A 25,155-nucleotide genomic window follows, 5' to 3' on the forward strand; every position below is an offset into this window, starting at 1 on the left:
CTCAGCGCGTACTTGTTTCTTTCTTGCCGTCTGAGTTAAGCAATGTCGCTTGAAACTCAGCGCGTACGTGTTTCTTTCTTGATGTCTGAGTTAAGCTATGTCGCTTGAAACTCAGCGCGTACGTTTTTCTATCTTGATTCTGAGTTAAGCTATGTCGCTTGAAACTCAGCGCGTACGTTTTTCTATCTTCGTCCGGCTTCAAAAGGACCAAACTGTGGAGTGTAGACTGTAACTTTTCGTGATGAGGGGTTCGTTGGGTGAAGCGTAGAAACTCGCCGCTGGAACGCGCTGGCCGTCGTGCTGTCTCGAAGTCCGCTATACCTCCATTTACCGGAATATGTGTTGTGTGAAATAAAAACACATATATCTGAGTTTATTTACTGGAGAGTGTTCAGGTAAGTGATAGAGTTAAGCTCTCTGAGTTCTCTGAATATGCTACAAATGGCGCGGGTTTATATAGGAATGGCCGGGCGATTTGTATCTCTGAACTAGTGGGCATTATATGCAGAGTGAGTTTTATTTATTTCTGTCAATCTCGTTAATTATAAGCACGTATGAAAGGAGCACGAATCCTAGACTTATAAATAGATACAATATTAAGCACGTATGAAAGGAGCATGAATCCTAGACTTATAACTAGATATAAAACATTCCACGCAATTCATTTGACATAATATGTGAGCACAAAGTAAAACATGATATACAAAAGTAAAAATAGCAACCTAAACGTAAAGACTAATTTAACACATGCATGAACCCTAATAGCTATTTACGACAATCTGTATAGAAAGGAAGATGAAAAAAGAATCTTATTCAATCGTAATATTGTGTATTATCGTATTGTGAGTCGTATTTAATATCTTATGTACTAGAACAAAAATATATGTTACCTACAATAACAGATACTCGTAGTTCCGTATTTCGGTCAGGATTGCTGGAAATGCTATGAGCCTAATATGAATCTTTAATTTAGTAGTTATTAAATATCCATAGCCTCAGCAATGAAGCGAATATAGTGACTAATCGATCAACACCGTACAGTCAACAGCAGAAGTTGCTAAGCGGGTTAGGTGACCAAAATGATCTTAACGAGACTTTATTGTTAAGATAATAAGAGCGTGTCACGGTCATTTTGAACACCTCGCCCGCTTAGCAAGTTTTGATGCTGACTGTATGTGACCCATTCCAACCTAAAATTTGGATTTAATTTTGTTATCATTCGCGCATCCATTTTGTTCGTATATTTTCGTACAGTTTATTAGAGAGACTCACGGGTGAATGATAACAAAATGACATGATATAGGTATGAAAATGTAAGTTCGAATTGGCATCTAGTAATAATGTTTTGCAGCTGCAACTGTCCATGTTTGTTTTGCAATGGATGTTTATTCTTGACCAACAAGGAAATGCGACTGATTTCTTAAGCATACCGACAAATAAACGTAATATTATGATAAAGCTAAAACACAAATACGCGATACGACATCATATATGTATAGTCAAGACTAATACTTAGGTCGTAGAAATCCACATCTTGGATCCTAAAAAAATAAGACACGTCCTATAATTTAAGGAATAGGATCAACCTCACAAAAATATGTAAATAAAATTTGAACTTTCTGCCGAAAAGGAAATACATTCGGTATAATGTCAAATTAGTGTTTGCGTAAAGTCATGACAAAACAGAGAAATATCATGGTCATGACTCATGAAATCATGATACTTAAAAAGGAAGCTATAGTGTCCGCAAAGGTGACGCAGGGTTTTATAATCATTGTAAACGAGTCATTAGTGTCATTACAGCTAACTTAGGCAAGGCTTAGTTATCAATATGGTGCTTTATTTGTTTGTTGAGATATCCATGTATATCACTACTTGGTGCTAATTACTTATAAGTAACTAAACATAATGAGTTTCCAGCAAAATATTAATACGTTATTGTTTTGTTACAGGTATGTATTTGCAATAGAACGCCTCATATCATTGTCAAAAACTGTCTAACTAAAGTATGTATGTCTACCTCGTTAACAGTACCCTAAAGTATGTAAACTTTCCGCTTTGCATAAGCCGTTTTCCTAGTTTTACTGTTTCAACTTTTATTAAAAGATACTTGAAATAGATGCTTACATAATTTATGAAATGCTTCAGGGCATCGACCTCAAAGTGTTTACTAACTGATTGTTATACCTAAGCCTACGGCTTTAAACTAAGATATAAAAGTAAATACAGTAGGCGACAATGTTTATTTCACAAAACGTGTATTTATCTTTTGTCGGTGTTCATAATATGATGATATAATATGATAATAATGTGTTATCCTTATCGCGAAGGTTCGATCTTGTAAAGCTTACGTCTGCTGAGCTTTTTGGCACTTTTATCTTCACTTCTCACGGTATCTTCTTCCACGAGTAACTCACAATAAATTAACACTTTAATTTAACTACGATCTATCAAATGAATACTACAGGTAGTTAAACAAAATTCCTAGTGACCTACAGCGACATATTTAATTCATTATTCTTGTATGTGTTCAATGTGACCCATAATTCGATATTGTTTGATCCTTCATGCACCAATTATTAGTCTGCTATGTCAACTGTACAAACAAGTCAGTTCAATATCCGTTATTGATTTCAATAATCCTATTCATCGAATTTTCACCTATTAGTGCTGCTATCCATTACAATAAGGATTGTCAAACTAACTAATAATTGTGTTCTACGATAGGTCATATTGATTTATAGATTTTAAACTTAATTTTTTTTAAAGGCAGATGTTAAATAAAGTTAGGTCACCATCACCAAGGAATCAAATTAAGAAAAAACTGGACGACCACATCTCTATACAAATTTCCCATTGGATGCGTAGCATATTTTGCCCCATCTAGAGTTCAACTTATATTAGGATTGAACACATTCGGAACTTATAAAGTTGAGTGAATTAGGTTGCATAGACACAGTATGTTAGTTCTATCGGGGTCAATGGAAACAATAGACCGGCATACGTCATCAATGAGTCACACACATGCGATAATCCCACCATCAGTTGGCGCTATCTTTCCGAAACAATAACGCGATTTGCTTACAAAATACCAAATGTTAGGGATTAAAGATAGGAAATAGGATTAAAGAGAAACGAAATATAATAAAAAACAATAGAAAATAGAAGAAGAGTACTAATTGGATATCTGCTACGGCACTACCTGTTCCTTGGGAAAGAGAAGAAGAGGAAGACCGCGAATAAATAATTTCAACCAAATAAAATAGAAGTTCAAGTCGTGTCATACCAGAAGGTTGAGTTAGCCGAAGACCGGTCGAGTTGAAGATTGCTCCACCGACATGAGCACAGCTCTTAAATATAAAGAAGAAGAGGTACAGAATCGGAATCGGGCAACGTTTTGTGGGTGGTGAATTTGCGCTTGTTGGTATCGAGTTCGGCTCAGTTGCAAATGATGGAATGTAAAAATAGGATGTCGCAACAGTAATGTGGCTGCAGTTGACATCCGACCGTCATACTTGTTGTCAATTACTGTTGACAACGTCTAAGACAAAAAAATAGTTGTCCAAAACACACTTAAATGAATGCGGCTCACTTTTTTGAAAAATAACAAAAACAAACTTTAAATCGTCCAATTGTCTGCACTTTAATCGTTATAACACCTTAGCCATAAAGACATGTGTTTGTCCAGTATGTTGTCTGCAAGTGTTTAAATGTAGACACAGACATCCTTATGTTTCTCTTAATGTACTTTCAAGGCCGTGATAGTGCAACAGCAATAAACTGAATAAACCATATTTACCTTGATGGTAATTCATGCAAACAAGATTATCGAGAACAAAAGCGGGGCTAAGCTGCATTATTTAAGATAAGTGGAGTTACAGGAGATGAAAGCATGTGTCGTGTAATGTAATATGACGCTAATGGGTTTGCATTTGGGTTGTGAAGGTCCTTTGTACGGGGAAACTGGATTTTATTATCTGAATCTGTTACGGAAGAGAAAAGATCACAGGTGACATGTTTAGATGTTAGGTACAGATTTTGATGAACGTTGTAACTTTTTTATAGCTTATTTACAGTGTTCCACTGCTGGGCAAAGGGCTTCCCCTACACGTTCAACCCTGGCGATTTAGTACACAAATTTTGACCAGTTGAGAAATCTGTTTAGATCGTCCTACATCTCCCCTTAGGTCTTAGGAAGATAATTCATGACCAGGATTGACATAAGTAAACTATACTCATTATCCTGGCTAGGGATGATATGAGAGATAAATGTAAGTACAAAATGACTCGTCATTTGTTCCTCGGTGGAGGAAAACATGGTGACTGGAGGAAAACAACGTGAGGAAACCTGGTTATCACTGCGAAAAAATTCAGCTAGTGTGAGACGGCCCCATTTTTGCTCTAGGATCGCGTGAATCGTAGGCCGATAAAATTTCCAGCAATCCTTATACTTAACAAGATCAATGATGAGAGTTCTTTATATTTTCTCGTGTTTCAACCCATTTCGAGATATTTTACTTATTCATCATGTTGACATGTAAATAGTATTTCCTATGAACACTTATTATTGTGTGAACTAATCCAAAGGACAAATGCAATAAGGACATCAAGGAATCATTCATAGGCCATAACATACTAAAGTATGTCAGCTCGCCAATCTCCATCCATACCTATACTCATCGCAATAAACCTCGATTGCTCACTCGCTTCATCTACGCAAATAGCTGGAACGATAAGAACAGAGCAATAAAATAAGCAATCACACTCGTACCTCGTTATATCGCGCGTGAGGCATGGCAAGATAATAACTGTGCGAAAATCGATTGAGAGATTTCCCTGGACATATCAGGATTTTCGGTCATTTGTCAGGATTGCGAGGGGACTTGGCGAGTATAAGGGTTTTTGGAAACCTCGACTAACCAATAGAAGCTAACGCAAAAGTTTGAAGTTGGGCAGGGGAAAGGGAAGCAGAATGATAACTGCAAAAGTTTTATCTAAGTGTAAGTACGACAATAAAACGACGACCTTTGTGGGCCATAAACTTGCAAGGATAGTATATTTTTATGTGTTCGCGTTTCTTGCCTAAAAAACACTTTGTTTCCATTTTAAAAAGGCATTGTGCACATACAATTCATGGGATCAAACTAAGTTTAAAATTTCTTGGTTTGGTATGATTTATTTCCGCGATAGAGTTAAATATACCTCTGAAACAGGAGTGAAGTGAACAGCGAAAAAATAGTCGCAATAGGAAAGGACAGCATTTCAACGATAGCTTGAATACCTAACATTATACTGGCACACTAGCACTAATCGGTTAAGTGAAACTAACTCATGAAATGAAGCTAAGTAATTATGCTTATTGATTAATCACTCTAGCAATTTCCCTAATTGGCCATAATTAGTTTTTAACGATAGATCGGCAGATGCGCAAAAGTAAATGAAGACTTGGAACCTGGGGAGGTTCGTAAAATCGTAATCTGTTTTTAGCCAATTTCTTTTTGGTATATCCAAGAGTCTCAGATTAAATAAAATGAACCACTACCATATAATTAGGTGTAAAGGAAAAGAAGAATTCTTATTTTTTGATTATGGGCATATGGGATTTTCGAATTCATATGCCAAAATTTCACTTCGGTATTTTCAATGTACATAACAATGTATTTAATGTTAATAAATGCTACGTGTCAGGTACTATAAGGTCCCCCATCAGTGTTTCGATATTAAAATTGATTTAGTTTTTCCTGAAAGTAGGTAATATGTAAAAGGTAGGTGAATAAAAACAACTTTGATTTTACTTCAAATCAAGGACAACACCTATACCAAATTTTTCAGAAACTCAGTTTTAGTCGACGGTCAGACCATGACGGCCGAGCATAAATTATGAAGTACTATTGACTGCCCTACTGGTCTACATACTGATGTGTCAGTGTCATTGCGGTGACTTGCAAAAGAAACGCGGTTTCGTACTACGTCCGCACCGAGCAAGGGCTTGAATGACATTTGTTTGAGCAGTAAGCAAAAGAATCCCAAAGTACGACATCAGGAAATTTTCAAATGTGTCTTGGGTTTCGAATTTTGGATTTGGGTTTAGTTAACTCTTTCCATCCTGGTGGTCATCTATACTAACCACCTATTTACATACATCCCCTTAAAATTTACTGCAAATAATTTTTGGCAAAAATTTCATTTTTGGTACAAGCTTTTATCGCTGACTGTACTTTTCTTACGACAGACAACTAACACTCATCGAGACAATTCTAAAAACCCCTAACACAATTAGGTTGCTTCGTTTCATCACAAAGTTCCTCTGGCCAACTCCTGTCTCCATCATCAGATCAGCTCGATGGTACCATAATACTGCATTGACATGCGATTTATACATGCATGCAAAATTTCAGCTCAATCGGAAACCGGGAAGTGGATCAAATTTAACTTGCAAGATTTGATTACACACAGACAGACAGACAACGGTCAGGTGAAACTAAAACAAAAATTTGTGACATGAAGGGTTAGGGCCCGCCCACATCTGGCGTCTTTCGAGCGTCGGCGTCTACAATTCTATGGCCGACGTCGACGCAACTGCGAAGCGACGTCATTTTCCATAGGACCGACACCGACAGACGCCGACGCTCGAAAGACGCCAGATGTGGGGGGGCCCTTAGTCGGACAAATTTCTAGGTGATATCTCTGAATGCCATTCCTTCATTTAGCATAACCGAGGCAAATTGTGTTGTGAGGTCAGATTAACAAGATCAAAAACATGTTCTGATTGTTTATTACATTTCTGTACATTCTGTAAATTATTCTTGATAACAGATCGAGGATGTGGGATTGCGAGTGGCGTCGTACCCTGAGCGCATATATGTGGGATAGATACTAGCCGGAATAGCCGGTCAGAATTTTTTATTCACACCATAGCAATACTGCCTGCCAGTGCAGCATGTTGAGCAGTTCTCACTATGTAAGTTTTGTATCATGTTTTGTAACTGGTCCCATCTATCATCACCCACGTCGACAAACTTGAACGAGCGTGAAATAGCGATTATCCTTCATTGTTCCATTCCGTCCGTTTTATTGTTCTCTTGTCAACGCTCGTGTATTTACTATTTACTTAGCTAGAATGAGGACAATGCCAAAGAACGCCAACTATTATTCCGTGGATTGTATACCTACGCGATTGTTCAGAAGCGTACCGGTGTTATAATACGTTAAGTCACACTGAAATTGCACGTTTAACCATTCGTCATATATCAACGTAGATGCCGATTGCTGAACGTAATTCAGCTGTTTTTCATCGCCATCCAAGTTGATTCATATATAAGTAGGCGAGAGATCATGATCAGTCAGTTTGTTTCATAGCTAATTTTGCAATTTTTGGAAACAAAACCACCTTATGTACGATTCCCACCGACCGGTTGGAGGCGGGCCACGACGATGTACATTTTCAATGTGCCTTGACATTGTGTATGGTAGAAGCGATGGAGAGTACGCAAGGAGCCGACTGGATTGCGGCCGTTCAAATGCGAAATGCGCGCTGACTCCGCCCGTTTGGCGGAAATAGTACCTTAGATCTTTTCCACGGACACACTTCTCTCTTCTTTACTTGTCTGATTTCTAGTAGATAATTATCCCAAATGCCCTTTCACATAAATCTCTATAAATTTACAATGGAAAATTCTTGGCTAACGTAGTTTGAGAAGCCTACGCGTTCTAGTATTAACTTACAAGAATGAGGGCATTGGCAGCGTTACAAACTGCGTTGGTAATGTGTTATATTGCGAAATCCAACCCATTCTAGGATTTACAAAGGATTCCGTTGGATATCATTCGAGATATTAATTATAGTTTGTTGGTATATGCAACATAAAGATTTAGAGAAGTACGGATGGCATTCTATCGGGCTATTCATAGAAGAAAATATGTTTGCGGTCGCATCCAATTACGAAGACCTTTTATACAAGTTATTTATATTGAGAAATAGCAAAACCGCAGACGTATTTTCTGAGAATGGTTGCAGAGATGTTAATTCTACTGTGATAGCACAAGCGTTACTGCTGCTATATTGTGACATTTCTTCAACCAAAGAACGTCACTTCTGGCACTGACAGAACAGTATCGTACCGCTGCGACTTCATATAAGCCTGGTTCGATTCGGGCCGTCAATTGAATTTCTGATGCTGAGTTGTGATAATTAGTACCTGCAGGCTAAGAGGTTTCTCACGTTGCCGTCGTCATTATTACCGAAACAAAAGTCAAATGTAAAACAGTTGTGCAATGCCGTGTGTTGTAAATGACACTGATGTCATATTTAAGTTTACTGAGTTGCCCCGATTTGGAGTTTCATGAAGATGTCAGATTAAGACAAACGATTAATAGTTAATTGAGATTTGTAGCGCGTTAATGAATAACGAAATAAAGCGAGAGCTTTGACATGACAGAACATTATTCTTATGATTCTTCATAGTATTACCGTACTTGGTTAAGTTTGTTGGATCATTTTTACATTGATGGCTTGTAATTTTTTTTCATGGTGTCAAATGACCCTGTTCGTTTGGGTATAAAATGTCTACATCATCCATAAACTTTCCGACCCGACAGACTTGACATTGCATTTAGAAAGGAACTGTTGCAAAGTTAAATAAGAAAACTAAATCCAATACATCTAGCGTATGCGAAGGAACAATAATGGTGGACCGAATAGGGTGACAATATGTTATTTCGAAAAAAAAAGATACTTAAATTCTGTATTGTTTAAAGAAAAATCGTTTCAGATTGGAGGCCACAGCGCACGGCAGCGTGTGAATATAAATTTCACTTCTGCCTAACCACATATGGTTAGAGTCTATCGTGAGTTCACATTCAAATATTATTTTCTGCAAATTCCTAAAGTCTGGTGTACCTACTCGTTTACAAGTTGGAAAACTCGGAAGTGATCTGCCGGCGACAGGAACTTGGTTACAACAAACAATTTATCAAGTGAAGGTTACGATATACTGCGAGGAAACTCAGGGTTAATATGGCAATGTTTCTAAAAAAAATTTTTTTCACGAAACACTACGCCGGAGTCGCCGGACTCAATAGAAATACTTAACAATAACAATGGAATTACGCCTAAAGGCGTCTATAATAAGTGTCCACCAAGGTGTTAAGTCATAAAACTAAATTACATACTTGTGCCAAACCACCATGTGGTTTGTGAGCAGACGGTTGTAAAAAAATAATCGACTCCGTCTAAGCTAACTTTGCACCGACTTGAACAGAACTTACAGTACAAGTGAGGGGCTGTCATTATAAAGGTCATATATACTTACATTACAAGGTTTGACAAAAATAGTGGAGATTCGTTTAATGCCCGTAATATGCCCATATTCGGAAAATCTGTCAAGTTTTGATTAGGAAATGGTAAAAGAAAAAAAAAATTGTCAGCTTGGTCAGAAACTTCAAAAGCAACTATTAGGTTAAACCAGTACCTAATTAAATAATTAACAGCTCTTAAAACTATAACCCAAACACAACTGCCATCCTACATACGTGGCAAGTCCCTTCATGCCTCTAGAGTACCCTTTCACCAAAGGTTTCTATTTTACTTTGAATACCGGTTTGCATCATGTCGTCATAGTAACGGGCGAGAAATCACAACCAAACGTCGGACTATAGGGGGCAGTTTTAGGGCAAGGTAAGGTTTACAAAAAAATCTTAACTTACGAGTATTATAATGTACCTAGTATTTGTAACATAGTTAATTAAATTAGTTACCCGTTATCATTATCAGACTATTCAATCTTATTTTTATTTAAAATTTAAAGGATATAAAAAAATAAATATCTAACTAACGTACAGCCTTAGAGCCGTGTTCATAGAACTTGACATGCCCAGTTAACTCATTTGTTTTGTTCCTTTCTCACTGCTGCAATTGCCTGAGTGACGGATAAAGCCAAACGAACTTTTTCGCCATTTTGACTTATGTGTAGTCCAAGTACGTTTATAAATAACGCAGTTAGTTGCTATGATATTTGGAATTTCACATTATAAATACTAGGTACCAAATACTAAGTACAAATACTCGAAAGTGAATTGATTGATTTCCGAACCTTACCTCTATCATTCTGACATGCCACGAAAATGCCCGCTGGAGTCCGACGTATGATCACAACCCATTCAACTTCTTGTATGTCTAGTATTATAAGGATCCTGACATTCCAGACCAAATTTTTGTCACCTTGTTGAATTTTTTTTTTCGGGGCCGTTTTCTGCTCTATACAGCAGAACCTAGGTTTGCACCCACGGTTTTTGATAAATATGTGAAATGTTAAAATACTCCTTCCTCTGTCCTTTGTTTCCATTGGAATAGCTGTCGACTTGCTTGCTTGAAAAATAGCATGTTTTTCTATACCATAGCTTAGCTCTTAAAGAAAATGTTTTAAAAAGTAGCTTCGACTTGCCCTGCGGATATTTTTTCTATAAATGGAAACATAAAATAGTCTTTAACGGTCTGCTAGTTAGTGTTCGTGATCTCGGTATAGTACTGTAAACTGAAAAAGACACTGAATTGCAATTTAAAAGATACATGACTTAGCGCCACTTGCACCATCCCATCCCACTAACCCGGGGTTAACCCGTTGACCCAATGTCAAATTGTGCTGGTAACCATGGTAACTCCAGGTTTAACCGGTTTACCCCGGGTTAGTGAGACGGTGCAAGTGGCGCTTAAAGTTGGGTTAGGTTACTTAAATGACATAAATCCGAGGTTCTGGTTTTCCATGGGCCTCGAAATAAACCACCAGAGGGGACTCAGATAACTGTGGGAGGAACTTCCATCGCCGCCGGGTCAACGATGAAGTACCTTGGACTCGTTCTCGACGGTAGGTGGAAGTTTGAGGAGCACTTCAGACGCCTGGCTCCAAAACTGCTGGCTGCAGCCGGAGCGCTTGGGCGGATCCTTCCAAATCTGGGCGGTCCAGGAGGAGCCTGCAGGAGGCTATATTTGAATGTGGTGCGCTCAATGGCGCTCTACGGGGCGCCAATATGGGCGGATACCCTGAGTCCTCGGAGTGCAGCCCTTCTGCGCCGTCCGCAGCGGGCCATAGCTCTCAGGGTGGCTCGAGCGTACCGCGACAACTCGCACGCAGCAGCCGGCCTGCTAGCAGGGAGCCCGCCATGGGACCTTGAAGCCAAGGTTCATTCCGCGGTCTTTTGGCGGGTGCTAGCAGCAAGGAGGGAAGAGAACTGGCCCGCCCCTCGTGAGGTCCGCCAGTGGCGTGAAAAGGCGCAAGACGTCCTCTACCAGCAGTGGTCAGAGCGTCTGGAAATCCCGGGAGCTAGCCGGGACCTAGTGGCTGCCGTGCGGCCTGTTCTAAAAGAATGGGTCGAACGCAAACATGGCGCACCCTCCTTCCATCTTACGCAGCTTCTGACGGGGCACGGCTGCTTCGGTTGGTACCTGTGTGAGAGATTAGGCAGAGAACCGACGACGGCGTGTCACCACTGTACCGGAGGAGTCGTGGATACGGCCCATCACACACGCGAAGAGTGCCCTGCGTGGGCGGAGCCTCGCACCGCCCTGTCCGCAGCTGTGGGAGTAGACCTCTCACTGCCGGCGCTAATACGCCGCATGCTCAGCAGTGAGGAGGCATGGGCGGCAGTGGCCACCTTTAGCGTCACCGTCCTGACACAAAAGGAGGCTGCAGAAAGAATACGCGAGGACGATGCAAATTCGCTCCCTCAGCGCCGTAGGAGGCCGGGCCGGCGGCGAAGGGCCTACGCAGCCCGAATGATGCCGCCTTAACGGGAACCTGCGGGTGATGGGCCGGGAGTCTCATCACTCGCCTGAAGAGGTTCCGAGCTGGAAGGCCTTCAAGTGTTCCGAGGTGCCTTCAGCGGAGTAGGCTGCTAGAGCAGCCCCAAAAGATGAGCCCGCAAGGGCAACGCCGGCGGGGTATCGGAGGTCTACATTGGAGTTCCCGAAACCCCGTCCTTAAAGCGCGCGGCGGAACACCCCAGGGGTTTTAGTCCGTGGGAGTCGGACATACCCACTTTGCTGCTCCCGGGCCAGTGGGATCCATAACGGATTTCCCCTGGGTAACAAAAAAAAAAAAAGGTTACTTAAATGAGATTTCTACAAGAATATTTAAAAAAATCAAGTGTTATAGGTACTACAATTAAATTAAAGTAAAGCTCAATGAAAATACCTTGTAATCACGCCATAAAACATTTAGTCCTTTGTAGGTTTCGGAAACACTCAAGGTGAAGAAAGGGCTTCCCTTTATCTTGCATAATATCGATTGTCCGAAATACACTTCGCATAGCAGGTTTCGCAGAAACATTTTTAACCGAATGATACTTTTGCATAATTGTATAATTAGCATAACTGTCATGTCGCATAACATTCATTTGGCAGAATTTTGAATAGCAGAATACTACTATCGTCGATTTTACATACGCAGAATTGTATGTAGCATAAATTACATTACACCGAATTTCTTATGGCATATTGCTCATATTGTAGATTTGAATTTCGCAGAATGTTATGCAGCAGAATAAAAGTTCTGCCGAAATTGTTACCGCATAATACTCATGTCGCTGACTGAACCTACACAAAAGGAATTGCTGCCAGAACTACAGGTTAAGTTAGGTTAGAACTGCGACCTCTACATAAAAGGAATTGCTGCCAGAACTATAGGTTAGGTTAGGTTACAATTGCGACCCCTACACAAAAGAAATTGTTGCCAGAACTGTAGGTTAGGTTAGGTTAGAACTGCGACCCCTACTCAAAAGAGGGTGCGTAACGGTCCATATAACAACTTTTGATATATTTTTAGTCGATATAACGATTGAGGGACATAATGCACTTTTGCTATAACAATACATGGTATATTCTTAAAGAGTCTAACTATCGTCAAGTATAATGAACTTGTAATATAACAACTTCTAATCTAACATTAACAGCGTATATAATTAAGTTCGATATAACGCTCAGTTGGCATAATGTAGTACTGGTATAATTTGTAATATTTACTACTATTATAACAACCTACGTATTCGAACTTAAGGCAGGTCTCAGTTAGGTACGACGACGAGCGAAGCGAGGAGGAGTGTTAGGTAGAACTGCGACCCTACAGCGCGCGAGCCGAGCGAGCGAAGCGAGCGTGCCGCGGTAGCGGCCGGCGAAGCGCCAGAACCGACTTTTTTTATTATAACCTCAACTTATTATTATACATTTGAATACATTATACCATAAATACTTATAACAAATATTCATTATATCCAGTAAACGTTATTTCGAATAGCTTTTATATCGATTAAACATTATATCCCATGAAAATAGTTATTTTGTTGTTATATCAAAAGTTCATTATACCGCTTAAGTGATTATACACCATGAAATTATATCAAAAGTTGTTATATATTTTGAAAATATATCAAAAATTGTTATACGGATCATTACACACCCCTCAAAAGAAACTGCTTCCAGAACTGTAGGTTAGGTTAGGTTAGAACTGCGACCCCTACTCAAAAGAAACTGCTTCCAGAACTGTAGGTTAGGTTAGGTTAGAACTGCGACCCCTACTCAAAAGAAACTGCTTCCAGAACTGTAGGTTAGGTTAGGTTAGAACTGCGACCCCTGCTCAAAAGAAACTGCTTCCAGAAGTGTAGGTTAGGTTAGGTTAGAACTGCGACCCCTACTCAAAAGAAACTGCTTCCAGAAGTGTAGGTTAGGTTAGGTTAGAACTGCGACCCCTGCTCAAAAGAAACTGCTTCCAGAAGTGTAGGTTAGGTTAGGTTAGAACTGCGACCCCTGCTCAATAGGTACTGTTGGAGTAGGTATTCATTGGTGTAGTAGGGTACCTATTTCGGCGAGAAACTAACTATCCATCAAAATATTATTCTCATCAACAGTATGCCAATGAATTATTCTGCCTAAGGAAATTGTGCGAAAAGACAGTATGCCAAGTACATATTATGCGACGCAATTTTCGGCAAAACAATTATTCGATTATAGTATTATTCTTCAAATTGAGATTATGCCATTGCATTATTCTGCTTTACAAAATTGTGCGAAACAACAGTATGCCATGAAACTTATGCAAAAAGTAATTCTGCGAAATGATGATTCTGCCAAGGGTTGCTATGCGAAAGTAAAATATGACAATAAATTTTATGCAACATATTAGTAATCCCATTGGCATGTTTTGAAACCTTAGAGGTATTAACGTGACTTGTAGAAGTTTTGAAATTTTGCATTTTGTTGACAACAAACCATTTAACAAGTTAAACTCGAAAAACATCACCCTTATTCGTTACGTTAGGTAGAAAACGAACTTTGCTTAAAACGCTGATGGAAAAATATTACACAGATCGATCAAGAATTCTATAGCCAGACAGAAAGCTTGATGTACTAGGCGATATACATATATACTATGTAAGTGACATAGTATATGTATTTCGCCAACAACTGATACATTCTTACGTTACGAATATTCTTCGTACATACTTATATCGATAGAAAACATTCATAAGTCGGAAATTCGAGATTACTCACAATTTACCTTACCGGGATTCGAACCCGGAGCCTCCGGCTTCGAAGACAGGGTTTTAAGGCCCATTTACATGGTGCGATTTTCTCGCCTCGAACGCACGATTGTCGTAGCACGAGAAAAAATATAGTATCATGTAAACTAAACATACAATATCGTACTTGAAGGAGCGATAATCGCCTCGCCTTTGCTGATTGGATGTCTCCGTGTAAACAAAATTTTAATGCGAGAATCGCATTTCGAGATTTTTGAGTTCATATTTGTTGGTGTCCCAATTTTATGCGTTTTTGGGACATTTAAAATGTTTTATTAACCAAAACGCACAACAATATTTTTCTTTTCATACAGTGTATTTTGTGATGTTTGACCATAGGTACTCTGAGGGGTGAATTATGTAGGTCATACTGAACAGCTTTTACTGTGGAGTGTGGAGCCAACCCCGAAATCGCGAATAACAAATCTGCTTGTTCCATAGAAAACATTGACGTATTATATATGACTCTTCGAAATTTATGACAACCTACCTACCTACCATGGAGTAGGTAAAAGTTCTTTTGTATGACCTACATATGTATTCACCCCTCAGAGTACAGTCAGATATCACAGAAACACCGTGTACTTATATATTGTCGTTTCCCGGCAACATATTTTTTCTTAAAGCAACGTCACGTTACTTCAGCCAAGAGCCAATAAAAATACTCGTAAATGCCACTGAAAAATATATTAAAATTAAAAATAATGAGAGAAACAAGAAATATTTACTAAGAATATTGACAGTATAGTGAAAAGATTAGTAACTAATCACGTAAGTTGACAGGTAAAACTCGTACGAAAATCGGTTCGCACCGATTCGTGCGATACTCGCACGTACGTGAAAAAATCTCATACGAGAACCAGTTTATACGAGTCGAGAAATCGTATGCAAATATCTCTCTAGAACGCAGCTTCCCGTGTAAACTATTTCGCCTGGCGATCATCGCCATTCGAGTATCGCATGACATAATCGTAGGCGAGTTTTTATTTCTCGCATGAATGTAAACATTTTTATTCGATAATCGCCTGACGATTATTGCATACGGTAATGTCATACGATTTCTCGCCCCAAAACCTGCGAGAAACTCGCACCATGTAAATGGGCCTTTAGTCTACCAACTTGGCGGTTGTTAATATGTTTGAAGTAAACCTAAAATAACTTCTGCCTATGAGTACCTGTACCTATATCATGTTTTGCGAATTTCTTTATTTGATAAATAGACTTGACTAGACCGTAAACTAATACAAAATGCCTATAAACCTTTATGGATCGCATAAACTCAAGTGTGCGTGCCGTTTTTCCAATATGGCGGCGGTAAACAAGGGCACTGTATTTTCTGAGGTCTACTCCTTAATCTGCATGAGTGGTGGCCTGGTACCTGGTACCATTAGAGTATTCGGAATTTTGAACGTAATATCATCTGTTAGTTAAGTTAGTGACTACCTTTTTGTTAAAGGCGAAGGGACCGACTTATTTGTACACATCTTTTTAAATCTGACTCACATCTTTTAGGTAAGCAATGTAAGCATCATGCTCCATCCTAAACTGCATCGGCACTTATCATCAGGTGAGCTTGTGGTCAAATGTTTACCTTTTTCCAATAAAAAACGCGTAACGTGACGGAGTTTATCATTTTTTCCCCACCTCAAAAAGTGCTCAGCGCCGCTAAAGAAGTTTTCACTTCAAAAAATGTGTGAACTAAATCATTTGCTAATTTTCGATCTAATAGCCATGAACCTGGGCTTCAATAGGGTGCAACCGGGCAAGCGTTATACTCGTAAGAGTTTAGATAGGGAGGATTTTTTTATGTGATAGCAAACGAGCAGACGAGCCGCCTGATGGGAAGCGGTCATCGTCGCCCATGGACATAATCAACATCACAGGAGCAACTTATGCGTTGCCGACCCTTGAGAATCCTAAAATACCCGCTGCTTCTTGAAGAATCCCATGTCGTAGCGCAAAGGAAATACCTCAGGAGGCAACTCATTCCACATTCTGCACGTTCTGGGAAAAACGAGCGAGATACCCGCTTATTCTTGGTGTACCATGTATCTTAGAAAAGAGGATAAACTTTGCTCCTTTGGCGGGTTCTTCCTAAATCCTTTCAGTGCGCAAGACACATGTGCTGTGTCATACATCTACGAACAAATTTTACTACAAGAGAGCTCTGCTACGAGCTGCATCGTAGTAATCGTAGCACTTTTACGTTGCGACTGCTAAGCTACGCTCGTAGCGCTACGCAGCAGCAAAGCGAAAAGTTCCCGGTGTAAAGCAAAAAATATTTGTAAAGGCGTAGCTACAATATCGTTATTAGTGCTGAATGGGTTAAGCTGTCTTTTAATGTAAATCTTTATGCAGAAATTCAGAAACCAAGGCTAGAATGTCCGTTATTACCACGGTAGCAAATTCGATTAAAAAAATTGTTATTTACCTATTGCCATTTGGCCTGTACGCGCCTACACGCAATTCCAAAAACGAGCTTATACGCGTATGAAACGCTAGTCTGGGACCGCCCTAAACTAGCATTTTCAAGTTCGAATAGACCTCTAGATATCTGGCAACTAAAGCGGCTGTTGAAACATTTGAAGAGTCAGTATCGGCCTCGACAGACTGCTAAATATTTGGCAAAATTGCTGTACAGATTCTCTATTTTCTGTAACAATAGGGATGTTGCCGAGGTTGGCTGTATTATTTCACACTATGCACGTAATAAAGCATTAAGAAAATTATTGAAAACCATAAAACACTGAATGAAAGAAGTTTTGAATTTCGAAGTTGGCGGTTATCCGCGCTGTCCTTCGAGCAACACCGGCTTCCGACACATGCGCTGTCACTAAATGCAGGCAAGGGTCGAGTATTTGTTGACGACGTTTAGAGATTCGGGCGCGGGATCTGTTTTACGAGTGTGGGATAATCCGAGCCGTCCGGAAACCCTTCGTGTCCGGAAATCCCGGCCGTTATCCAGCTCCATTTACACATAAAATAGAAAGGGGTTGATATTGACAAATCGTCCTAGAATAAACAATCAATAACAATCACACATATGTAGATATGTAAATGAACATATGAGTGTTTTTTCTGTGAAATATTTTGTGATGCAGTTGTCAATCGATCCTAGTTAGCTGCGACAGCAATTTTAATCGATTTTATCAAGTTAACAGACAAGGTAGCTTCATTATTCATAACAAGGTTGGATGATATCCTTCCTTAATGTCTAAAAGGCCTCTAAAAAACTGTCTCGGTAAGAGCCAAGAGTAATGAAAATAAACTCATTTTATTAGATTACCTTAGATATATTTATTTATCACGTTCGTATCTGAAAAGATTTTTCTGAGAAGAATTCTAGTTATAATTTTTACTACACAAAAGTCTCCAATAAAACTTCTCAACAAGTTCAGAAGGCTACCTCTACCCTCCTCTACCCAAGGAATACAATAATTTATGTTCTGTGACTATACCTATTTTTACGAGCTTTCGTTCCTTTAAACTTACCCATGCGACCCATAATAAAAAAAAATCTATCCCTCGGTTAGGTAATCCCACATCCCGTAATACAAGGGTTCGAGATCGACCACTCCGATCTCGTGACCCAGTTCCGAGGTTCGTCGACCGTGTGACGTCACTCCCCCGTCACCCTGGGGGTGTGTTTCGTTTGGAGGCCACACTCCGCGTCCGATCGCCGTCCGGGACTATCGTGCGAGTTTAACGGTTTTTAAAAAGTGCGTGAAACGGAACGGAATGACGATTAAAGGTAGGATTCGAAATTTAAATTGTTTTTAAACTGTCGCGTTTAAACAGATGGTGGAGGTGCGCATGGATGGGATTATCGCAAATTTTATTTTAGAATTAGGTATTTATTTTTCAAAATGAATTTAAATCGGCGATGGGCAAATTGTGCTCGCCTGAAATTGGTGCAATACTTACTTGTTTATTTTTTTTTAATGATGGCCTCCGGTGTGACCTTGGGAAGAAAGATTTTTTCACAACTTACGTAATATAGTTGTGCGTGTTTTTCGGTTTAGATTTTGTCACGATAAACCTGTTATGCGGTTATATAATTATGATTTATGCTTTTATTGTTCATAACATTATTTCTATTCATTTGCATACAAATTATGCGGTAGGTAGGTATACAATCGATGTATAATAGGTCCATCCATTGCCTATAAATTGAAGTACTTCTAATGGGTCTTTTGTTCTTTTATATTTCTATTGCACATAAATAATGAACAACAATTGTCGCTTTTAAAAGTACATGTGTATGTACTTTATCTTAGATATTGCTATTATTCATACTATAATTTTAAAACTATAAGCACATTTTAAAGTGGTCATAAGCATAAGCCGTGAATTGAAATCTATTTCACACACTAAGTTGAATGAATATTCCATCTCTTTCTTTCGCTTCTGATCGAGCAAGAAAGGACTAATGCAAGCGATGACGTCACGGGAGTATTCTTGACGTCAGATATCACACATACAACTACATTAAAACACAAAGGATAAATATGAAGCATGTACTCCTGTGTGCTCCTGTCGCCCTGGTACAGTCCCCATCGGATATATCGCAGCAGCCAAGATAATCAAAAATATCCGAACGTGTACCCTTTAGCTTCTTGATAGAAGGCTTTTGTTCAGATATTTGTGAATACCTTGACCGCTTCGATATATTTCATGGCAACTGTACCTCGGATAAATTTGGGTCAATCTTGTTAGCGATTCTCTATGACCGATGCTATTTGGAGTTTCTCTAATGGGGTGAATAGGGTAGGGTATTGCCGAAAATGGAGATTTCCGGCGATTTCACCCTATTTGGAGGAAATGCTATCATTGGATCACGAAAACTTTTAATGAAAATAACAGACTCTAACTGGAACAGTTTGTCGCAAATATCATCGTCAAACCTACTACACAAAAATACTCGCAAATTTTAATACGAGTATCTTTTTTTCTAATTGAACTTTTTTTAAGTTCATAGCAAGTTCGTAGAGAAGGCGGATTGAACTTCATTGCATGCACCTTTATTCCTTGTTCATAGAAGCAAAATTTTAATGTACATAATAATAATAAAAACCGTTTTCAAGGTTCATAAAGTTACGCTGATTTAACATTTTAGATTACTACTATGTAAAGTATCATCCCACCAAAAACATTCTGTAAAAAACTAGCCAAGTCTCGATGGAGCTGCTTGTTTATCTCTAAAAAGTAATGAAATCTAGACAAAGTCGTGCCAATTCTAAGGTTCCTTACTGCGATTTCTTTATTATTATAGTTAATGTTGTGTGACTTGGCCGTTGAAGGGTACACAAGGGTACAAAACCAGGTGCTCCATGACACCATTGCACCAATCTGTCGCCAGAACCGCTACCCATTGACGATGGAAAATTGCCACTTGGAAGACGTTGATTCAATAACCAGTCAATTGTAGGCTTGATAAAGCTGCGTATTTCAATAATACTTATGTATGGGCGAGCCTGAAACAAACCCTTCTTTTTGGTGCAATGGCAGATTGGTGCAATGGTGTCATGGAGCACCTGGTTTTGTACCCTTGTGTACCCTTCAACGGCCAAGTCACACAACATTAACTATAATAATAAAGAAATCGCAGTAAGGAACCTTAGACTTGGCACGACTTTGTCTAGATTTCATTACTTTTTAGAGATAAACAAGCAGCTCCATCGAGACTTGGCTAGTTTTTTACAGAATGTTTTTGGTGGGATTTCACTTCTTTTTGTAGTGAAAGCGTTGCGAGACTTGCACCTTTTTACATGTAATGTTTTTGATGGGATCTCATCTCTTTTTGTAGGCAGTCCTTCTTTTCGGGTACTCATACCCATACTATGTATACACATATCATAACTAAACATATCTTCATTCATACTCACATCGTACATCGTAGTGTACCTTTACTTTACCTACTATTTGTAGGAACTGCAACAGTAACTTTGTAATATCATATATTTATATGGGATTACAAACTTACTTATGCAGTTCTTAGATCTTTAAAACGTGACTGATATTGCAATATTTTTAGGTTTTCCCTTTATGTGGCCATTAAACCCTAACTCTGTACCAAATTTCAGCTCTCTGAGTTTATGGGAAGTACTAGTTCTATTCTGATGATCATGAGTGAGTTTCATAAATGCGAAACTTTGCTTTCGCTTAACTTCGGAACTAAATGACCTACAGACTTGAAATTTTGGATTTTAAGTATGTGATTATAGCTTACTGGATGACCAAAATTTCTGCGTTCTGGTCTTATCCAGAGGTTCTCAAATAGGGGCCTGAAAATGCGGCGAAATGGTTCCAGTAAAGGATGGTACGGCAGTGCTTGCTTCGCGCTCGACTTGGCGGGGGCACTGCCGTGCCCCCCGATATTGTTGCCAGAAATTGTTCCAGCAATTTCACCTTATTTTAAAGACGTTATGCTACCTTAGAACTGTCAGTATAAACGAAAATTATTCCGCTAAGCTCCCTCATCTTACGTTTCGTTTTACAAGTGTACTTACTCGTTTTTAAACGAGGATGCTCAACGGCCGGCCGCGGCTTGACACGCTCCGGTTTATCATTTTTATGTCTTCATTTAAATAAAAATTGTACTGGTAAAGTTTAAATAAAAATGTTATGCTTCTCGGAGTTTGAGAGTTCGAACCATAGCAATGAGTGTCTCGAAACTTGCGTCCGTCGCTCTCACTGATATTGTACAGTCACTAAAAGGTAAAGGAGAACGTGATGAATCCGAACTAATCCCAATAAGGCCTTTCAAGTTTCAACTCTGATTTGAATGGTTAAATGGCAATCGCGCTCGTGAAAACTGGTGCCTGTGCCAATATTGGCAAGCGGACCTCGTTCTTTTAGTCAGACATAGCGAAGCCGGGACAATATTAATTTAGTTAATTTAACTGTCTTCTTACGTAAGTTTTCGTTGACTATATCGATTCGTCTAGAAATAACCCGCCATAGTCTGCAAAACAAGCTTCTTTCATTACCAGACCTTGCATGTGAAGTATTAGGTATCTTCGTGAAACCTAGCTTTAGCTACCCTTTGTGCACGGAACCAAGTTAATGAGAGTATGGCGTGACCACAGTTTATCGATATTATAATTGTATCTTTTGATCAGCTGTGCCAGTTTGATGATTGAGTGCTTCTAACTAGTTTTTATGTAGGATGGAAGCTTTTGAATTAACGTTGTAAAACTGAACTTTAACGTTTTGTTATTATAAGGGAACATTTTAGAGAAACCTGTAACAAAAATGTTAACGTATAAATTACAAATCAGATTTTTGAAATAAATAAAACAGAGTGACGTTTGTGGCGTATTTATCATTTGGAGTTGTCATGTGTCACGGCAAAATCCAAAAAGTAACAAGGTCAACGTCTTTTTAACAAAAATACTAATAGTTGTAAAATTGATATTTTGTTTATCGATAAGCTTAAGATTAATAAAATGAACTCGTTAATCTTTCTTTCCTACATTTTTAATGTCTCACATAATTATGACAAGCATAAGTTACAAAGCAAAAGACAAATAAACAGTGTTCTGATTGGCATCGATAATAGATTAGATCAATTAAAGGTTCTCAATCCTCCTGAAGTCAGCCATCGAGTAAAATGAATGCACTAAACTAACGTTCTCCTCGTCTCCATTTTGCAGAGCCTCTCGTAATGCGTGCGCCCGCGAGCGCGCGCGGCGCGGGAGTGCGCGGCGCCAGCGTGCCGCGGTGGGGCGACGCGCCCGCGCCGCCCGCCACCGACTACTCCGCGCTTGCGGCTCCGCAGTGTGCGCAGCCGCTGTACCCGTTCGACGAGCAGATCAACCAGCGGTTTGCTATATGGTAAGTAGGTAATCGGGTAGTTACTGTATATACAGTGTGAAAAACAGCGAGTTTTAGAAGATTTTCTAAAACTCGCTTGCCTCGCCCGGGACTCGAACCGACTAAAAATTCCAAAAAATAAACACTCGCAATTTTATTCTACTAGTCGATACAGTTAATGTTAATGATAACATTTCTCCAAGAAACATTAGGTATTACACTCGTCTGTCGTACTAAATATCCATAAAATCTAATATTTAGTACTCATGATTTTCAAGGCAAGCCAAATTGAAGCAAAAAGGAATAATCTTTGAATGCAGTTTTAAAAATAAAGGAATTTTCCTTTAAGTAAAATCAGCCAACTTAAGGATTTAAGGCTCCAGGCCCGACTTATTTTTCCACACTATATAGTATAAGATTTACAAAAGCTTGTACTGCAGTATTGGCCTATAGTAATCCCGTGGATTCATACTGAAACCTCAATATGATGGACGGCCCTAAAACGTGCAAACCGTAAATCTTTCAATAATACCTAATCTTGTTTAACGTCAGCGAACTCGTTAGTATTATCGATACCTACCAATAACCGAGTCCATGACGCTCGTTCTGACGTCAGCTTTCCTAATCTTTTTGTGCATATACGGACAATATGCCATAAAAATATATTTGTAAGCTAATAGACTAATCGAACATGATATGTAACGAGTTGAACAAATTGTAAAATTAGAATGTCGCTCCTGTGCTGACGGCAAGCTTTATAGCGAGAGATGGTAAAGATAAAGTTGGCATGCTTTATTATACAATTTTAATGGCGAGTTTGATATCTACTCCCAACATGAAGTTGGCTTTGTGGTAACATAACATTACATTGTCACCGTTATGTAGGTATGCAAAAATTGCTAAATATAAGCTAAGCGCCATCGGAAATGGAAAATTGGTACAATTCTTTGAAAGATTTGACCAAAACATATTAATGAACACAATATGACATAAAATACATATTACAATCTTATTTATACAGCGCAATAAGGCTGTGTTGTGAGTACTAGACGACGTCGATGATGTATATACATAATCGATAATTAGATATAGATAAATACTTAAATATAAGTACATATAGAAAATATGCATAACTCGTGGTCAATTAATTATCCGTGATGAACACACAAATAAATGCCCTAACAGGATCTGAAGCTAAGTAGGGTCACTACGGACTAGGCGAGCCGACCGTTAAAATATTTTTCTTTCAATAAACGCGAGTTTTTTCACTTTTCAGGCAAGGTGACATCACAAGCCTTGAGGTCGACGCGATCACGAACACCACCGATGAAACGCTGACAGAATGCAATGCGGTCAGCGAGCGGATCATGTCAGCTTGCGGCGCCGAATTGAAAGAAGAGATTGTGACGAGAGGCCATGGTAATTATTTCTTATCTTCTTAGGGATAAGTTACTTACTCAAGTCAGTGTCTTGCCTGGGGTACGTTTCATCATAACATAACCAACCAACCAAATATAAGAAATCATCACAAAGAATGATAAAACGTTGTCATGCAATGCGGTCAGCGAGCGGATCATGTCAGCTTGCGGCGCCGAATTGAAAGAAGAGATTGTGACGAGAGGCCATGGTAATTATTTCTTATCTACATAGTGCTAGGTTACCTACTCAAGCAAGGTGTCTTGCCTGGGGCACTTTTCAACGTAACATAACCAACCAACCAAATATAAGAAATCATCACAAAGAATGATAAAACGTTGTCATGCAACTCGGTCAGCGAGCGGATCATGTCAGCTTGCGACGCCGAATTGAAAATAGAGATTGTGACGAGAGGCCATGGTGAGACCATATAGAGTTGGTTAGATATCCACTCTTGTCATCCTCTCATGTCAGACATAACAAGCCTCGATTACGAGATCACGACTGATGAAACGCTGTCAGAAACGCAACTGCAAAAAAACATTACAAAAAATTTTTTACAAAGGGCTTCAGTAAAGGGAATGCATTCACTGTCACACTATCAGTGCCCTGTTTATCAAAAGCTTGTAACTTGTAATACAAGTTGAAGTCCCTTTCTAACAAAAGCTGTCAAAAAGGTACTTCCACTTGTATTTGTATTTGATAAACAGGGCACAGGTCCCAATTCTTTAGCATAACCTTTAAGATAAACCTGTTGTTAATGATACAATTTCTTGTGTTTCAGAATGCCGTACGGGCGAGGTGGTGGTAACTCCCGGCTTCAACCTCCGATGCCGGCACATAGTGCACACAGTGAGCCCCTCGTACAACCAGCAGTACCACACCGCGGCCGAGACCACGCTCCACAACTGCTACAAGTAAGTAGGGAAGTGGAATCAAGGATCTTTCTCTTTTACTCCAACGAAGCCGTAATTAGAGCGACAGAGAAAGATGCCCGCAATTTACGTACTTTGATTTTCGCGGTTATAGCTCAGGGTTATAGCAACCTTCGATGCTGGCACATACTGCACACATTCAGCCCCTCGTACGTGGAACTCTACGCTTTCACATTGTCCGATCCGATGTCGGGTGTCGGATGACATTTGGAGAAATACGGCAGCTAGAAAATGCCCTATCGCATCTGGATTAGATTTTATTTTTGCATTAACACTTTCTTTTCCAACAGACAATAATTTAATGCGTAAAACAATATAAAAAGGCATTTTTTACTTCTTGTTTCTTTGTCGTCGTATCCGACATCCGATATGGGATCTAAATCGCTCTTAAGGGTAACTTTTTTACCGGTGAAATAGCACT

The 25,155-nt window shown here is 39.2% G+C and overlaps 1 protein-coding gene across 1 annotated transcript in view; it reads left to right on the forward strand.

Annotated features, from left to right (window-relative positions):
* The window catches only part of LOC134664755 (protein GDAP2 homolog), a 73,778-nt gene that overhangs the window by 37,046 nt on the left and 11,577 nt on the right, over positions 1 to 25,155 (forward strand). The window contains exons 2-4 of the mRNA XM_063521500.1: positions 22,224 to 22,404; positions 23,660 to 23,802; positions 24,584 to 24,716. Coding sequence (XP_063377570.1) covers positions 22,235 to 22,404; positions 23,660 to 23,802; positions 24,584 to 24,716 — 446 coding nt within the window. The 5' untranslated portion in view covers positions 22,224 to 22,234. The remainder of the gene's footprint in view (positions 1 to 22,223; positions 22,405 to 23,659; positions 23,803 to 24,583; positions 24,717 to 25,155) is intronic.

This window comes from Cydia fagiglandana, chromosome 5 (genome assembly GCF_963556715.1).
Source record: "Cydia fagiglandana chromosome 5, ilCydFagi1.1, whole genome shotgun sequence".
Lineage (NCBI taxonomy): Eukaryota > Metazoa > Arthropoda > Insecta > Lepidoptera > Tortricidae > Cydia > Cydia fagiglandana.